The sequence below is a fragment of the Rhipicephalus microplus genome, chromosome 7 (genome assembly GCF_043290135.1).
Source record: "Rhipicephalus microplus isolate Deutch F79 chromosome 7, USDA_Rmic, whole genome shotgun sequence".
In the NCBI taxonomy this organism is placed as follows: domain Eukaryota; kingdom Metazoa; phylum Arthropoda; class Arachnida; order Ixodida; family Ixodidae; genus Rhipicephalus; species Rhipicephalus microplus.
The window spans coordinates 1,501,653-1,519,890 of NC_134706.1; the positions used below are offsets into that span (position 1 = coordinate 1,501,653).

At 49.4% G+C, this 18,238-nt stretch overlaps 1 protein-coding gene across 7 annotated transcripts in view; it reads right to left on the reverse strand.

Annotated features, from left to right (window-relative positions):
* Positions 1 to 18,238, reverse strand: part of Mgtor (nuclear basket protein megator) — a 905,575-nt gene that overhangs the window by 759,265 nt on the left and 128,072 nt on the right. For all 7 annotated transcript variants that reach the window (XR_012884775.1, XM_075868440.1, XM_075868441.1 and 4 more), the window contains exon 14: positions 16,701 to 16,867. Coding sequence is in view for 6 of the 7 variants with exons in the window: in XM_075868440.1 (XP_075724555.1) it covers positions 16,701 to 16,867 (167 nt within the window). In the remaining variant the exon portion in view is untranslated. The remainder of the gene's footprint in view (positions 1 to 16,700; positions 16,868 to 18,238) is intronic.

Sequence of the window (18,238 nt, forward strand, 5' to 3'; positions counted from 1 at the left end):
AAAAACTGTCGGCAACGCCACCACTTGGCAAGGCGAGAACCTGGGCCAACATTGCAAAACACGAAACGCTGGTGAGCAGTACAGGTAGGGCCGCCCCCCTTCTCTTCCTGCAGTACACAGTGACGAGCAAACCAAGATAGCAGCTCTCGAGAGCAAAATTGAGATGTTGCTAAAAAAATAACACTCCTAGAATCCAAATCGAAAGAGCCAACCAATTTCTCCTCACCCGCAACTAAGGCTATGGTGAGTGAGCCCACGGCCCCTACGGTAGCACTGAGCGCGGAAGCTGCACTTGAGGCTCACCTAGAGGCCCGCATGGACACCAGTTTTAATGCTTTAGAAAATCACATTTCTGCGGCACTGACCTCTGCTATCGCCAAAATGGCCGAAACAATCCCCTCAATCATCGGCCAGCACTTCGCACAGTCGTCGTGTAGCGTCCGACGATCCGGTGGTCTGATTAAAGACATGCCTGGCCGCTATCCCGAAACCCCGTGTCGCGCCATAGAAAATGACGTAGATGACGATGAGAGCTGCATGATTACAAGAATTGAGGACGCCACCCTCGCTGCGAGTGCAGACTCCGCAGCTGCGTCCCTACAACCCCTTTTTAACTTCAATGACCATGGCAGGCAACCCTGAAGTTAGACGCATTTCATGTTACGATTTGGCCACTCCCATTCAAGTTACTCAATGTAACTGCCAGGTATTCCATTCCCGCGCTAAGCGGGCTCACCTCCGACTTTTCCTATCGAATCTCCTTTCACTTACCGCAGTGGTTGCCCTCCAGGAGACAGGGAGCAGCGCTAGCCTTCCAAATTATACCACGTTCCAGCAGGACCCCTCTTCTTGTTTATTTGTGCACAAAAATTATACAGACAACCAAGTGGATTTGAAACTTAATACTGAATATTCCTATGCGATGATCACCCTCCTTCCGCTTAAGAAACAAGACGCACCATTACACATACTCAACATCTACTGCTCTCCAAAACTTAAAAATGTTTCTTTCGCAACACTCTTCAGTCGTGCCATGAAGGCTGTGGGCAGGGATCCCCTTGTGATTGTGGGCGATTCCAACGCTCACAGCACAATCTGGGGGTACGTGTATGATGATAAGCGTGAGCCCAAGCTAGCGGAACTTACGTCCACGCTGGCCCTCACTCTTCACACTGACCCTGCATATCCAACGCGAGTGGGTAACTCCGTGACTCGGGACACGTATCCGGACGTTACCTTCACCAAAAACATTAGAAATGCAGACTGAGCCAACACCGAGAAAACCCTCGGCAGTTACCACTGCATACTCAATACAACCGTCACAACCACACCACTGGCTAGACCCCACACCCAAGCCCGCCCACCCGACTGGACAAAGTTCCGGAAAGCTACACCAATCTGGCCCCGACTCACGAGACAGGATACCACGCGCGGTCACAAGAATTGGTTACCCACCTTAGTTCGACGGAAACTCAAGTTCAACTCTCAGAGGCTACGCCAGGGGTGGACAACCACCTCCTTCAACTCTGGGAGACGCGGCAAGCCTCGTCCGCATATGATGCCGCCAAAAACACGATCAAAAGCTCAAAATTCGCATTGCCGAGCTCACCTAACGAGCGGCTAAGTCCGCGGCCCAACTCGCCGACTCAAATTGAGTGGAACGATGCAACACGGCTGCTAGACAAATGTCCAGCCAGAACACTTGGCATCTCTTTCGCACCTTGATTGATCTGACCCAAACCAGAACCGAGACACAAAAACATCTCTAACGGGCTATCCATGCCTTTGATGGCATAGATGGCATGGCACTCCGCGATCAATACCTCTGTTTCTGACGTGACATTCAAGTACCAGCGTACTCGTATGCAGGTTCCGAGAAAGCGGAGCTCGATCAACTTTTCCTGCTCCATGACCTGAAGGTGGCCCTGGCTACAATAAAGCGAGGAACGGCACCAGGGAGAGACAAAGTAACAGTGAAATTACTTGCCAATCTCCCCGAACAGGCATACGACGCACTCCTCGCGTACATAAACACTATCTGGCTTGGTGGGACACCCCTCCCAATCGAATAGAAGACTGGCCTGGTCACTTTCATTCCAAAAGCCGGCAAAGCCATAAACACGAATAACCTTCGCCCCATCTTTCTCACGTCATGTGCGGGAAAGCTGATGGAGACTATAGTGAGAGATCGGCTATCCGAGTTTTTGGAGAACCAACACGTATTTGCTGACACCATATTTGGGTTCCGCCCGCACCGGTCCGCACTAGATGTCTTGCTTCAGTTAGACAGCGAAATTCTATACCCCATCGACTACCACCTCAATGACAAGGCAGTACTCGCCCTCGACTTGAAGGGAGCTTTCTACGACGTTACACATGTAGTGGAGCATACGCACTAACGTGTATGCGCCTTCCAAAGAGAAGGAAAAACCCCGTGCTCTGATTGCACGAGAACCTGGGCCACCTTTGCCAGACTTGTCTTACGGTCATTTTTTGTTGCGACATCGTTGCGACTTCTCCGGATCAATAAACGTCATCACATTTGGTGGAGGCTGCTGAGATCCCCAAGCAGACCTGGAGCTCCGCTCTCGCAAGTTGCCCGAGAGACCACTGCAAAACATGACTGACGCAGTCGCCAACCAGCCCATCCCAGCCCAGCCAGCACAACCGGCTGTCCCGTCTACCTGCCCCGGCGCTCACCAACGGGACCCACCAATCTTCAGCGGCAGTGGTGAGCAAGACGTCGAAGACTGGCTCTCCTTGTACGAACGCGTAAGCGCCAGCAGCAAGTGGGACAACGACTCTAAGCTCGCCTACGTTATCTTTTACTTGGCAGACGTAGCTAAGCTTTGGTTTACCAACCGCAAAACCGCCATCGCCAACTGGTCCTCCTTTAAGACACTCGTGACTGAAGCGTTCCGCCGACCAGAGGTCCGCAAGCTCCGCGCTGACCAGCGCCTGCGCCACCGAGGCCAGCAGCATTGCGAGACATTTACTAGTTAAATAGAGGACGTGCTCGACCTCTGCAGGCGTGTGAATCCATCTATGCCCGAAGAAGAAAAAATTCGGCAGATTCTCAAGGGCATCGAGGATGGCGCATTCCAGATGTTGCTAGCGAAAAGCCCGACCTCGGTGGCAATCCTCGTAAGTCTGTGCCAGAGCTTCGATGAATTACGCCGTCAGCGTTCCATCGCCCGACAGAGTGTCCCACCACCAGATTCGATCTCGACTGTCGCACTCGCAAATGCCAACGTTCGCCAAGAAAATCAGTCCAACCAGATCAAAGACTTCATCAGGGAGGAAGTCGCCCGACAGCTCTCCCTGCTGCCGCATAGCGACGCGCCCACCGCAAGCCTGCCTTCGACACTGCAGTAGGCCATACGCACTGAAATTTGTGATGTCCTCCCTACAGTGCAGGCCCCTTACCCATGCGCTTCAGTAGCACCTAATCTCTCAGCTGTCTGCTACGCACCACCTGCACCACCTTCACCTTTCAGCTACGCAGCTGTGGTCGCGCGGCCCCCACCGCATCCAGTCGCCTTATAAGCTCCACTTCCTCCGGCCTCGCCTCCAGTTTACAGGCCCTCACCTCGCTTTTTCCGTCGATCTAATGAGTGGCGCACCCAAGACAATCGTCCTATCTGCTTCGCCTGTGGCATCGCTGGCCACATTGCATGCTTTTGCCGCCGTCGCCCCACACCTGCAAACGCATACTTCGGAACTCCTACCTACGCGCCGCAGCAGGCCACCGCATCTGCATATGAACAGAGGCACTCAGACTCGGATCGCCGCCCATCGACTACTCGTTTCCCATCCCCTCGTCGCCGATCGCCATCGCCTATGCGTCGTCGACCACCTCCTGAAGAGGGAAACTAATCAGTGCAGTTCTGGAGACAAGAACTGCAACTTGTGCGCAATTCCCAAGGCCTCCGTTTTCCCCGCAAAATGTTGTTGATGTCGATGTTGAGGGAGTCGCCACATTAGCGTTAATTGATACCGGGGCCGCCGTTTCTGTGATGGACGCCAAATTTTGTCGGAAACTGAAGAAAGTGACCACATCTCTCTGTGGCATGGTGCTGTCCACGGCTAGCGCGCAACGCATTCATCCCTCGGCTCTGTGTACGGCGCGCGTCGTCATCCAAGACGTTTTGTACGTCTTACAGTTTTTTGTTCTGCCATCTTGCTCTCATGACCTTATCCTCGGTTGGGATTTCTTATCACGTCATGAAGCTATCATCGATTGTTCCCGTGCCGAAGTGTCCCTTGTGCCAGCATATGAATTTCCACCACCCGACCGGTCTCCTCGGCTCTGCAAACTCATCGCTGACGACGACATCACCTTGCCCCTGGAAGCTTCGGTCCCTATAAGCCTTTCATGTGTGGCGCAACCTGACGCCACGGTGGTGTTTACGCCATCTCTTGTTTTTACTGAACGCAAGGGCATCGTTCTCCCATTTGCCGTTCTTACAATTGCGTCTGGTTTAACCGTAATGCTGGTTACCAATCACTGCAACTACCCCATTGGCTTACTTCGTGGTGAAACGTTGGGATATGTGCAACCTGTCGACCATATCGATGATGATATTCTTCCCGACGAAACGCCATGTCACATTGCCGCAATAACTCATGCGTCTGAGCCATCAAGTTTGTCAGCCTTCGACAATGCTATTGACGCAGACCTTTCCCTCTCGCATCGCCGCCAACTTGTTGCTCTCCTTAACAAGTTTCGCTCTTCTTTCGACTTTCAAGAACCTGCTTTGGGCCGCACCACGACTATCACTCATACTATTGACACCGGCTCACATTCGCCTTTGCGACAGCGTCCTTACCGCGTTTCCGCCGAAGAGCGCCGCGTCATTACGGAGCAAGTAGACGACATGCTTAAACGTGGAGTGATACAGCCTTCTCAAAGCGCTTGGTCATCACCTCTGGTTCTGGTAAAGAAAAAAGATATCACCGTTCGATTTTGCGTGGACTATCGCCGCTTAAACAAGATTACGAAGAAAGATGTCTACCCGCTACCACGAATAGACGATGCTCTTGACTGTTTACAAGGCGCCGAGTACTTTACATTCTTGGATCTGCGTTCTGGGTATTGGCAGGTGCCAATGGCTGAATGTGATCGCCCTAAAACAGCCTTTGTAACGCCAGATGGCCTATATGAGTTCAAAGTGATGCTATTTGGGCTCTGCAACGCACCTGCCACATTTGAGCGCATGATCGATACCATCTTGCGTCCCCATAAGTGGAAAACTTGCTTGTGTTACCTGGACGACATCGTAGTCATTTCGTCTGATTTCCCGACACATCTTGTTCGCCTCCACGAAATTCTGACGTGTCTAACTTCTGCGGGCCTACAACTTAACTCCAAGAAGTGCCACTTCGCAGCACGAAAACTAACCATTTTGGGACATGTCATCACAAGAGACGGTGTTCTTCCGGATCCCGAAAAGCTTCGGGCTGTTGCTGACTTCCTGTTGCCCACATCACTGAAAGTCCTAAAAAGTTTCGTCGGTCTCTGCTCCTACTTTCGTCGCTTCGTGCGCAACTTCGCGTCCATCATCGCACCTCTCACGAGTCTGCTTTCCAACAGCAAAGGTATATCTGCATGGTCACCTGCATGTGACGACGCATTTCGCCAGCTGCGCCGCCTGCTGACCTCACCACCCATTCTTCGTTCCTACGACCCCGCTGCTGCCACAGAAATTCACACCGATGCAAGTGGCATCGGTCTTGGTGCAGTTTTGGCACAACGGAAAGGCACCCAAGCCGAATACGTAGTCGCCTATGCAAGTCGCGCTCTCAAGAAGGCTGAATTGAATTACTCCGTGACAGAGAAGGAGTGTTTGGCCATAATCTGGGCCTTGACGAAGTTTCGCCCATACCTTTACGGCCGCCCTTTCGACATGGTCACAGACCACCACGCTCTATGTTGGCTGTCCACATTGAAAGACCAGTCTTGCGCCACTTGCTAACAGAACAAGACAACTCCGCGGCACCTTACTGGCATGTTACAGCCACTCCCATGCCCGGCTCGCCCATTCGACCGCGTGGGTATCGATCTCTATGGCCCCCTCCCATATAGCTGCTCTGGAAACCGGTGGATTATTGTCGGCGTCGGTCATCTGACACGCTACGCTGAGACTGCAGCTCTACCGGCAGCGACTGCCCACGAAGTTGCACTCTTCATTCTGCGCAGCTTTATTCTCCGCCAAGGGGCTCCACTGGAATTACTCAGTGATAGGGGTCGAGTGTTCCTGTCGGAGGTCATCCAAGCTATTCTCGCTGAATGCAACATCATCCACCGGAAATCTACCGCATACCATCCACAGACGAATGGTCTCACTGAACGGTTCAACCGCACACTTGGCGACATGCTGAGGATGTACACCTCCTCCGACAACACTAACTGGGACGCTGTCTTGCCTTTTGTTACCTTAGCTTACAACACTGCGACGCAAGCGACCACCGGTTTTTCCCCGTTCTTCCTGTTGTACGGCCGCAAACCATCCCACCCACTCGACACCATACTCCCGTACCGCCCTGATGCATCGGAGTGCTCCCCACTTTCGGAAGTCGCCAGATACGCTGAAGACTGCCGTCAGTTGGCTCGGTCTATGACAAGTGAGGCTCAAGGTCTACAAAAAGCCCGACATGATGACGCTCATCACATAGCGCCTACGTTTCGTACTGGCTCCCTCGTGTGGCTTTGGGTGCCCCCGCACGTTCCTGGCCTGTCTTCTAAACTTCTGGCCCGGTACCATGGCCCATACCGAGTCATTGACGCAACCTCGCCGGTGAATTACATCATCGAGCCCCTAACACAATCACCAGATTTGTGCCCTCGAGGACGCGAGACCGTACACGTCGACCGTCTCAAGCCCTACTACGACCCCCTCATTGTGCCTACTCCCCAAGTCACCAGGATGGCTACTCTTCAACCCGGGGGGTATTTTAGTGGAGCATACGCACTAACGTGTATGCGCCTTCCAAAGAGAAGGAAAAACCCCATGCTCTGATTGCACGAGAACCTGGGCCGCCTTTGCCAGACTTGTCTTACGGCTATTTTTCGTTGCGACATCGTTGCGACTTCTCCGGATCAATAAACGTCATCACACACATGACATCATTCTGACGCACCTTGCCCAGACCAACTGTGAACACAACACGTTTCGATACATTACACAATTCCTCTCTGACCGATAGTCATATATCCGAATACAAAATGAAGAACAGGGCCGCTACCAATTAGGAACGAGAGGTACCCCACAGGGCACGGTCCTCTCACCCCTACTGTTTAATGTGGCTATGATGAACCTACCGGCTCAGCTGGAGAATGTTGAAGGCATACAACATGCGCTTTATGCGGACGACATTACCATATGGGCTAAACACGAATCGGTAGGAGACATAGAAGCCAACCTGCAAAAAACGGCGGAAATCGTGGACGCCTATGCCCGTTGCTGCGGCCTTCAATGCTCCCCGACTAAACTAGAATTCGTGCATATTCGCTTTTCACCAAAGTGCACTACCAAAATTTAACTGTCTTTGCAAAGCGGACCCAACCCAGAACATGATGAAATCAAAGTACTGGGTCTGTTTATTCACAAACATCACGGAGTCAATACAACATTAACAAAACTGCGTAAGGTGGGGGACCAGGTGGACCGTATGGTCCGCTGGATTTCCAACAAGTGCGGGGGGGTTACGTTGAAGAGACGCCTTGTAGCTGGCGCATATGCGCATTCGTTACCAGTCGAGTCCTCTACTCGGCTCCTTACCTGCACCAGCACAAGTTCGATGAGAACGCCCTTGAGGTGATTCTTAGGAAAATGTACAAGCATGCCCTTGATCTCCCAACAACCATGTCCAACCAGCTCCTTATGGGCCTGGAGATTGTAAACACTTCTGCAGAGCTCTGAGAGGCACACTTGACCAATTAATACACAAGTCTTTCAAAGATACCGTCGGGTCCCCGCCTATTAGCCCGACTACACATCCACTATGCAACAGAAGACGGGATGGGCGTACCCATTCCAGAAGTCTGAAGACACGCCCTGCATGTGCACCTTCTTCCGGCCAACATGACACGTGACGACCACAGTGGCAGGCGCCTTGCGCGGGCGGAGGCTAGGTCGCCACTATTGGAACAAACATGGCATATTTTACGTGGATGCCTCCGGCCCTCACCATGGGGGTGGTACACGGCTGCAGTCGTCCACCAAAATGTCGCGATGAATGGCCTCACATTCAAAGCGCAGGACATAACATATGCGAAGGACGTTGCCATCGCACTAGCGGCCGCAGACCTAGACTAGTGTGTCATCATTACAGACTCGAGAGGGGCCTGCCGTAATATTCAACGCTGGTATGTCCCACACCTGAAGTACCGCATCTTACAAAACAGCAATTACGTCGGGGCCTCCCCATTCCGAAGGATCACATGGGGTATAGCTCACATGGGTCTCGAAGGCAATGAAACGGCTGACGCCGCCGCCCGCATGCTCACTCTCCGGGTAACGCCTTCAGACCCTTCCGAAATGGATCTCAAACCCAATCCGGCCTTCACATTTCGAAAAATTGCTGAATTCTAATGATTCGGCCGTTCAATTTATCCTAAACCTTGTAAGGGCCTTACAAAGGCGGAGGAGCGTCTACTCCTCCGTCTTTACACCAAAACACTGCTGTGCCCGGCAGTTTTTAAATATCTCAATGCTGCCTGTACAGGAAAATGCCCGCAGTGTGTGGAGAAGTCTTCGGACATCTTCCACATGATGTGGGCATGCCAGTCAACCCCTCACCTCACCCCAAAACCGAACCCCACCCGGGATAACTGAAAGGCGGCCCTGCTCGGCTGCTCCGACCTGGCGAGCCAGAAGGCGGGCCCGAGTCGCGTTGGACGCCAATGGGCTTGTGCAATGAGGATCCCACCTAGTGTTTGTGAGGGGTGGCTCACACCGGGCCACCTCCCACATACTCCCCGTATATAAACAAAACAAAGTTTTTCTTTCTCTAGATTCTTTTGAAAGGAACGCCAAAACGTGTCTGGCCCCTTTGTTATTGACAGCCTAGGCTGGTTTTCTGCTGTCGCTGCCACCACCATCATTCACCATATATGTATACTTATCATATATATACTGACACTCTAGAAAGAAAAAAAAAGCCGCCGCACTCAGTGCAGAGCTCGTCGCAATGCGCCGACGAGTGCTTATCTCCGACGTGTACTTTGCCCCGCGGATGGGGGGGTGGGGGTGGGGGGGTGATGCTTGTGCACTACCGCTTATTTTTCGGTGGGGAGAATCATGTGCCTTCGGCTTTCACTGGAACGATTGCGTTAGTTGCCGGGCCCACAAAGGTATTTTCGGTCTATGCACAGGCCCCGTTTGCGAAAAGAGCGCCCTTTTCATACACAGCGAGGTATAACTGGGACACTTGTTAGTTTGTACTCATCTGTACCTGTGATTATGTATCGAGCATCGCTTTTATTTTGTTTAAACAGCGCATTACGTGTAGAGCGGTAAATGTTGTTAGTTCGCTCTTGTCTTGTGTGTATTGTTTTCGTGCATCATTTGCACGTGAGCAGCGCGCTGCGTGTTTCGATCTGCTTGCCGTTCTCAGTGTGACACAAGTTGTTGCTGTCGCATTCATTGCTTTGCCCTTGCGGTGAAACTGTGACTTTTTTTTTACGTATTTACTGCCTTTAGTCTACCGCTGCAGGCCCAGGCAGCTCGTAGATCGCTATCACGCAGCCGTGACCGCGATGTTCTGCACAGCAGTTGCGGAAAATGGTAGTTCCTTTTTCAATCCCCGTGCGCTTGACTGCGCACACGCCTTCGAAATGAAGTCGTTTTATGCTGTCTACGATCGCATCTGCGGCGGTTTTGTCCGCAGGGCTTGCGGAAAACAGCGTTGCTTTGACTGGTTGAGTGTTGGACGCACGCACACTTTCGAGACTCTGTCAGTTACGTTATCGCCATACATAATGATTGATTGATATGTGGGGTTTAACGTCCCAAAACCACTATATGATTATGAGAGACGCTGTAGTGGAGGGCTCCGGAAATTTAGACCACCTGGGGTTCTTTAACGTGCACCCAAATCTGGTATCGCCATACATGATCGCATCAAAAGCGACCATGGTTTCGTCGACAGCGGCTGTGGCAATGACAATCACGCACACTGTAGAAGACAGTGCGTGTGCCGGTCACACACGTACTTTCAAAGCTTCGAGTATGCTGCTCTCGGCCTTCGTTCGACGATTGCCGTACTAAAGTTCTTATCACCCGCCGTGATTAGGAAATGCGTTCACAACATTCGAATTTAGGCCCAATAGACATAGTGAAATTACGCTGAGGAATTCCATGAATCCGTATCTGCCACCGTTTCACATCACCGAGATTCTATGTACATTTAAATGAACGCCTCTTAAACTCATTTATAATAAAATAGGGTAGGTTCGAAAAGCCTGGAGCGGATTGAGCTGCTTTTTTGTAAGGCGGCCGGATCACGCACAAAAATTTCGATTTCCGGGAGATTTTCATGACAACCGTACAAAGAAAAGAAACGGTCCAAATCCGAGAGGCTCCCGGATAATCCGGAAGACTTGGCAGGTACGCATGCGCGAGCCTTCCGCGTTCGCCTTCGCGGAACTGATCGGCGTCGTAAGTTGATGGGTCGGGAACTCATTAGTTTTGCATTAGTTTAACGCGGGAACGCATTAGTTTTGCTGCACACAACACGCCCCTAATGGTTGCATCATACTAACTCCACTGTTCTTTTTTAATGCAATAGTGGTGGAGAGCTCGTTTCACTGAATTTCCAGCATCTGTGTCAGCGTCATTGGTTTTGAGCTGGAGATCTGCTGTCTATGCGTAAAAAATCACGATGGACTTAAACAACAAAAACCATGGGTTCACCAGGCCTTATGTGTGCTCAAACTGGTGTTCTACCACAGAGCCACGTCAGTGCCTAAAACTGCCATAGAAAAAAAAAACGCTATACATGACAGCTCTTTTTTTTAATAAGCCCAATGCAAAGCCAAAAGTAGCTCGAATAAAGCCATATTGTCACATACATACTACCAACTATCCTCTAAAACAGTAATAATAAATTACTAATTATTGTTAATAATTTATTATTGTTGTCTTAGAGGAACATTGACAGTATCTATGTGCCAACATAGCCTTATTTGAGCTAGCTTTGGCTCCGGATTTGGCCCTGTCATGAGTAAAGGAGAGGCACGAGGTGCGTGCCAAATCTGGAAGCGCGGCGACGGTGCGCGAGGAAAAAAAAAAAAGAGTCACCCGAGAGCACACGCACCAACCATGTAAACGCAAGAGATTGGTCGAAAAAAGGCTCAGCACTTGCACAGCAGTTCTTGGTTGACTTGCAGCTCTTCCATTTCGTGGCAGGATGGAACAGCCCACACAAGTCATCAGGGCAAACTTGCCATCAAGAGAATCCCAGATGAGGCTAAGCATGGCCTAGCGAGGCCGAACAAGACAAAGTCCGGGACATCGGTGATGACAACGAGTGGTTGGTTCGGCGGGACCAACCGACGACGACAGTAGGAAGTCGAGGAGAAAGTCAACAACGTACTTGACAAACCTCAACACGGCAACGAAGAGAAGCCAACATGAACCGTACAATCGTTCGATTGTTGAGACACCATATGTTGAATTAGGAGCAGTGGCTAGGGCTAAGAAAAGATTTAGATAATTTAGATGCATTTTAATCTTATGGATACTTTTAATTTTAATTATGTTATGTGATTGTTTTACTCAGAATCTGCACAAACGTCCCCATTGCTAATTTGAATTATGGACGCTGGGTACACCATTCGATGGCGGCGTCATACTGGTGGTATCGCAAAAGCGACCACAACTGTCCCTTTGGTTTGCTGTGGAGACCGCACACTGCCCTATTACAGTACATCATAATTTAGGGAAACATCTACATGCAAAATGTCAATAGGAGGGACAGATTTAATGGCGAGAGACTTAGAGTGTGGAGAACTGAAGACCGATAAGAAGACATGGGCCACATCGATCCCGTGCCTTCTTTTACGAGCCCTGTTTTATGCACTTTGTCTCGCCATTGATTTATACCTGTGTCACGGATCTTACCTCGGGAGTGCTTACGAACGGTTGGATTGAGAGAGAGACGCGGGAGAGACGCAGGTGTGGCAGGAAAAACACACTTCATCAAACCAAACAAAACGACAAACAGTAATATGACACTCAGAATTGGCTCACAAAAATAGATATGCACACAATAATCGACTATACAAGGAAATCATAACTAACTTCAATCCAAGACAAGTTTGATGCTTAGCCCTAATCTGTCCCTAGCCAAAATGGCGTCTCAATTGGCTGCTATCATGCACTCCTGCAATAATAGAACATTCTTACAGTTAATATGCCACCCTCGGAGCTAGAACGAACGAGCTAGAACTTTGCCGTCATCGTTGTCAGAGTGCGTCTGCTTGACGATCCACTCATCTGCATTGCTGGTGTCTCGGTCCTTGTCTCACTCCTTGTCTCGATTTTTGGCCTCGCTAGGCTCCACTCATCAAAGACTCCCCCGCTGATGCGGCTACTATGCTGACAAGTATAGGCTGCTCCTTTCCTAATGCAATGAGAGGAAGCTGCAAGCCCACCAGGAACTTCTGGGCAGGAAGCGGCAAGTCTGGGCAGCCTCACTAAGGACGATCTACGAGGTCGACGGCCACTTTCCGAGCTCTTCATGCCAACATCCTTCCGAACTGGGCGGTCATGCTGTGGGGTAGCGATGCTCTTTTCCCATGTCTTCGCAACTCTGCGTTCCAACACACAGTGCCAGCTCATCCTCTGGAATTTTTCTTCTCGGCTTGGGTCGCATGCCACAAGCCTTTCTCCAACCAATTTCTTGCGTCTACGTGGCTGGTGTGTGTGCACTCGGGTGACTTTTCTCTCCTTGTGCACTGGCCCTGCGGCTCCACGTTCGACACACGCTTCTCTTTTACTCATGACAACTAGCTCGCCCAGAACACCCCTCAACTTAAGTTCCTCGCAACTACATGGTGCTTGCCCCACCTAGCCTTCTATGTGTCCTGTTTCCCACGCACTAAGTTTTATCATAGATATATAACAGCTCGCTCAGCACACCCCTCAACTTCAGTTTCTCTGAAATACACAGTGATTGTCCCATGTATTCTTCTGTGTGTCCTGTTTTCCATGCACCAAGTCTAATCATGAATCTATAACAGCTCACTCAGAACACCCCTCAACTTCAGTTCCTCTCAACTACACGATTGATTTGTGGGGTTTAACGTCCCAAAACCACCATTTGATTATGAGAGACGCCGTAGTGGAGGGCTCCGGAAATTTAGACCACCTGGTGTTCTTTAACAAGCATCCAAATCTGAGTACACGGGCCTACAACAAAAGAAAAAGTGCCCTAGGAGGGTCATCTACACGGCGATTGCCCCATGTATCCTTCTATGTGTTCTGTTTTCCACGCACTAGGTTTCATCATGAATCTATAACAGCTATAACAAAATGAAGGAATAAAGTGCTCGTGTGTGTCGTTTCTTTTCTTAGTGTTTGCACTGTTAACATTGAACTGATAAAATTGAATGGATTCAAAAACTAGCTGCCAGATTCGTATACTCTGCGTATTCTAGACAATGCAGCATTTCTGAGCTACAGATGAACCTGGATGTAATGAACCTGAAGGTAACGAATTCCTGGATTTAACAAATTTTTTTCAATTCCCGACACCATCCCCATAGAAGATCACATATTTGTGACCTCCATGTAACAAAGGTGTTGGGTTAATAGACTTAAATGTAACGAATTTTCAGCACTGATCATTTCTTATTTGAGTCTAACATTGCTAAAATTTAGTATGTACAATGCCTGAGTTCTATAATACGAAAATTAATAATACAAGGGGGCAGCCGCGGGTAGAACACATGCCATTGCAGCAGGCAAGTGCGTGCCGCGATGATACAAGCATCGCTAGAATGGCTTGCGCCGCGTAGCGGCTAACGGAGTTTCCTCGTTGCAAAGCCTTCGAGGTGGTAACACGATGCGCAGCCTCTAACGACACGCTATGCAGCTTTCGCTTGTGAGTTGCATCGTCTGATGGCGCTACTGCGCCGAACGGGTGAACGAAGCGGTGAGACGAGTCAGGTGGGAGCCGCGAGGTGAGCGCCAGGCATTCCAGGCATTTCCTAGTCTTGTTAGGCCTCTCAGCTGCCCTCGTTGTGAAAATGAGCTCCGTGCCAAGAAAGCACAAGGTTTCGTCTTTCGAAGAAAAGCTTACGATTGATTGTAAACGTGGTTTCTGAGGATGAGAAGAAAAAAGACGATGCTGTAAGATTTAATATCCCAGCCAGCTCGCTGTCGACAATATTGAGAGCAAAGTACAGCATCCGGGAGGCAGCGGAGTCGAGCATGGGTGCAAAGAAGAAAAAACTGAAAAAGTCGACGTAAGCCTATGTGGACAAGGCTGTCGTCACCTGGTTCCTGGACACATTGGCACGCAACGTAGCCATAAGTGGCGCAATTCTGCAGCGAAAGCGAAACATTTTGCGTGTATTCTTGGCCATGACGATTTCAAGGCGAGTAACAGCTGGCTGCAGGAGTTCAAGAACCGACACGGTGTTGTCGGTAGAGTGGTTAGCTGCGAGTTCGTATTTGCCGACAGCGATGCCTCTGCCTCATGGGTGGCCGAGAAGTTTCCCATCTTGGACCGCTATGACGCGGCGGACTTGTACAACGACGATGAAACGGCCTTGTTCTATCAGATGTTGCTGAATCACACGCTCAAGCTCAAAGGGCGCAATTGTCGAGGTGGCAAGCAGAGCGAACAATGCGTCACGGTCTTGCTTAGTGCAAACAGTCATGGCAGCGACAAAAAGATACCATTAGTTATAGGAAGAAATGCCCGGCCAAGGTGTTTCAAAGGCACGAAGCGGATGCCAGTTAAGTGTGTGGCCAGTTTGAAGGCCTGGATGAGCCGAGAAATCTTCATTGAATGGCTGAAGGCATTTAAAGAAGATGTCAAGCGTCATGGTTGGCAAATATGTCTACTGCTTGACAATTGCTCCACGCACCACATCGAAGACCTTCAGCTGGCGAACATCGAGCTGCAGTACTTCCCTGCCAATTGCATGTCACTAATACAGCCACTAGACACAGAGATTCTCAACAGCTTCAAGTGTTGCTATCGTCGTCGTATCATTCAAAAGATCCTCTTGGATATACGCTTTGAACGACCAACAAAAATAAACATTTATCAAGCCATCGAGATGCTTGCTGCTTCCTGGCAGGAAGTGAAAGCCGACACAGTCGCAAACTGCTTTGTGAAAGCAGGGGTGCCAGTGATCACAGAGTCCGGAGTCGACAAAGAGGAGCCCCACGAACCTTCGAATCCATCAACATAAGTGAAGCGTGGGATACGCTTCGCACAAATGGTAAAGTGCCGTGACTGCCCAACGACATTGTACTTGACTTTTTGTACGCCGGCAGTGATGCAATGTCTACCGAAGAAACCGAAGAAATGTCGAATGTGGAACTTCTTGAATCTGCCCAAGATCGCGGTGATGGTGAAGGTGCTTTAAAAGCAGATCCATCGCCGTTGCCTACCGCGAAAGATATCTTGGACGCGCTGGACTTTCTGCATCGTCACGTTGGTTCACAGGATGACGAGGCAGCATTGGACGACTTGGTTTCTCGGAACCGCCACGCAACGTCATGTTTGACACAGAAGACACAAGCCAAAATAACGCAGTTTCATGTGCTAAATAAGTATTTTTTTAAGTGAGTGGCACTGTATTGACATCCGCCGCATCTTCATTTGGTTTTTGCAATAGTTTCTCTAATTTTTACCTAAAAAATTCATGTAACGAAAACCTCGATGTAACGAAAATTCACGAACTTTTTCCGATTTTGTTACATCCAGGTTTAACTTTATTAGCAAAAGCAAGGATTTAACTTACACAACGAAGAATGGTTACCAAGCTTAAATTCCTTTATCTTTTGTCTCACGCCCCGCCGCGGTGGTCTAGTGGCTAAGGTACTCGGCAGCTGACCCGCAGGTCGCGGGATCGAATCCCGGCTGCAGCGGCTGCATTTCCGATGGAGGCGGAAATGTTGTAGGCCCGTGTGCTCAGATTTGGGTGCACATTAAAGAACCCCAGGTGGTCAAAATCTCCGGAGCCCTCCACTACCGTGTCTCTCATAATCATATGGTGGTTTTGGGACATTAAACACCACATATCAATCAATCAATTAATGAGGACTGTACATTACAATCGCAATCATTTGAATATTCCTGTCACATTATTTATGTCATCCTTTACTATACTCACCGAGACATAACTACAGTAAAATAATCAGACCAGCTTCAAACCATGCTAACACCATAAATATTCACTTTCCCTCTCAGCAATTTCCCAGAGAAACAAGTTACCTGATAATATTGCGAATCGACCTACTGCGGAATCATTTGTTACTGAAATGCAAGCCATTCATTTCTGTTCATGATTATCTTTTGTTTTTGCTTTGAAATGTTCATTTCTTCTGTAACCCTTCCTGCAAGGGTTAATTGAGCCTGCAGTACATTCAAATAAAAAATTCATTCATAGATATGTACCAACTAGGTCCGAATGAAATTTTATTAAAAAATCAACAGACTATGTTTTTTTCACCCACCTGTGGTTCTCTGCCATTTCCTTTTTGTAGGTGTCAAACTCTTTCTGGAGTTCGCCGAGGGCAGCTTTGGAGTCCTGTGGCACCACCTTGGTGCCGGGCAACCTCTCAGGCGTGTGCTTCACAGCCGGCATCGATATGGTGTGCGGATCTAACACACTTTCATCGTCCTGCCAGATATAACAGAAAGCAAGCAGCAAGGACTTTCCTCACGAAAAGAAAAATTACACGCAAGGACTCTTGCAGAAGGATTTATAGAAGAAGTATGATGGCACTCAGAGAAATTGTGGCTTGGCGCAACGCTTCCTTCCTACTTTTTTTGTTTTCATTTCTTTCCTTGAGATAGCAAATACTGTATTGACTCATGTAATGAACAAACTACAATACACTCTCATTAAACGGAACCTGAAGGGACCAGTAAAATGTGTTCCGTTTAACAGGAGTTCTGTTTACTGAGAGATGAACAGGGGCAAACAATGCAAGCACGAAACCAATCTTGTCAGAAGCATTTGTTTTATTTAAGCAGCACTTCCGTGTAACAGAGTTTTATTTACTGAGAGTCTACTATATTTTTCTCGAGAAATTCAAGCAAAGTTGAGGGTGCATTTATTACGCGGGACAAATTTTATGATAACTTTTTCGGTACGAGCAAAAAAATGCTGTAATGCAAAAAAAAAATTTAGGTCACTCAGCTCCTTTGTTGCACTTCACTCATCTTCGGTGGTTTAAGGCGCTATTTTCTGCAGGCTGTTCCCAGGCCACCCGTGCACGCCATAAAAGCGCTTCGCGGCTAACTTTTCTTTCAATAGTTTAACCCCAGCAGTGGTATCTAATGTGATCTTGAGGGGCACCCAGAAGCGTGAGCTACAACGCCACGACGCGCTTTGCCACATTCGTGGGTACCTCGCACGACGACAGCAACAGCAACGTTGACATTGTAGTAGGCAACCACCGAAGCTTCAAAACTAACCATCAATAACAATATTAACGACGAAATATCGTGGCCATCTCGCTTGCAACCAAAGGGAGAATCGGAGACCATGTTGTAGAAATAGTCACAATCTTTTCTAGGCGACAAGCAATTTCTTTCTGGTTTTCCAGAAACCTGCGACGCAATGGCGACAAGCGGCCCTTCACGACAACCATAGCAACAGCAAATTCTGTCGTCATCGCTCTAAAATTGCATGCATGTGGTTGGGCCTTAAAGTTTCGTATCTTCAGGAAGGGACCGGCCGTTGTCGCGGAAAGTTTCGTGACCTTCGCTCGCTATGCGCTTGTCAGCTACGATGTCTCTGCACTCGCATCGTTCGTGAACCCTGCTGTGGCACATAAATATTTAAGAAAGACTGGGTACGTGCCGCGCATAGATAGAAAGAAAAACTATCCAGCGGGCGAAGAGGGGGGAGAGAGCGAGCCGAGGTGACTGAGGGGGGTCGGGATAAGAAAGAACAAGAGAGATGCAACTGGGAAGGAGGCGCCAGGTGTCGATTGGCAGGACTGCAGCGGACGAATGTAGGGGGTGCGTTTATTCTGCATCAACA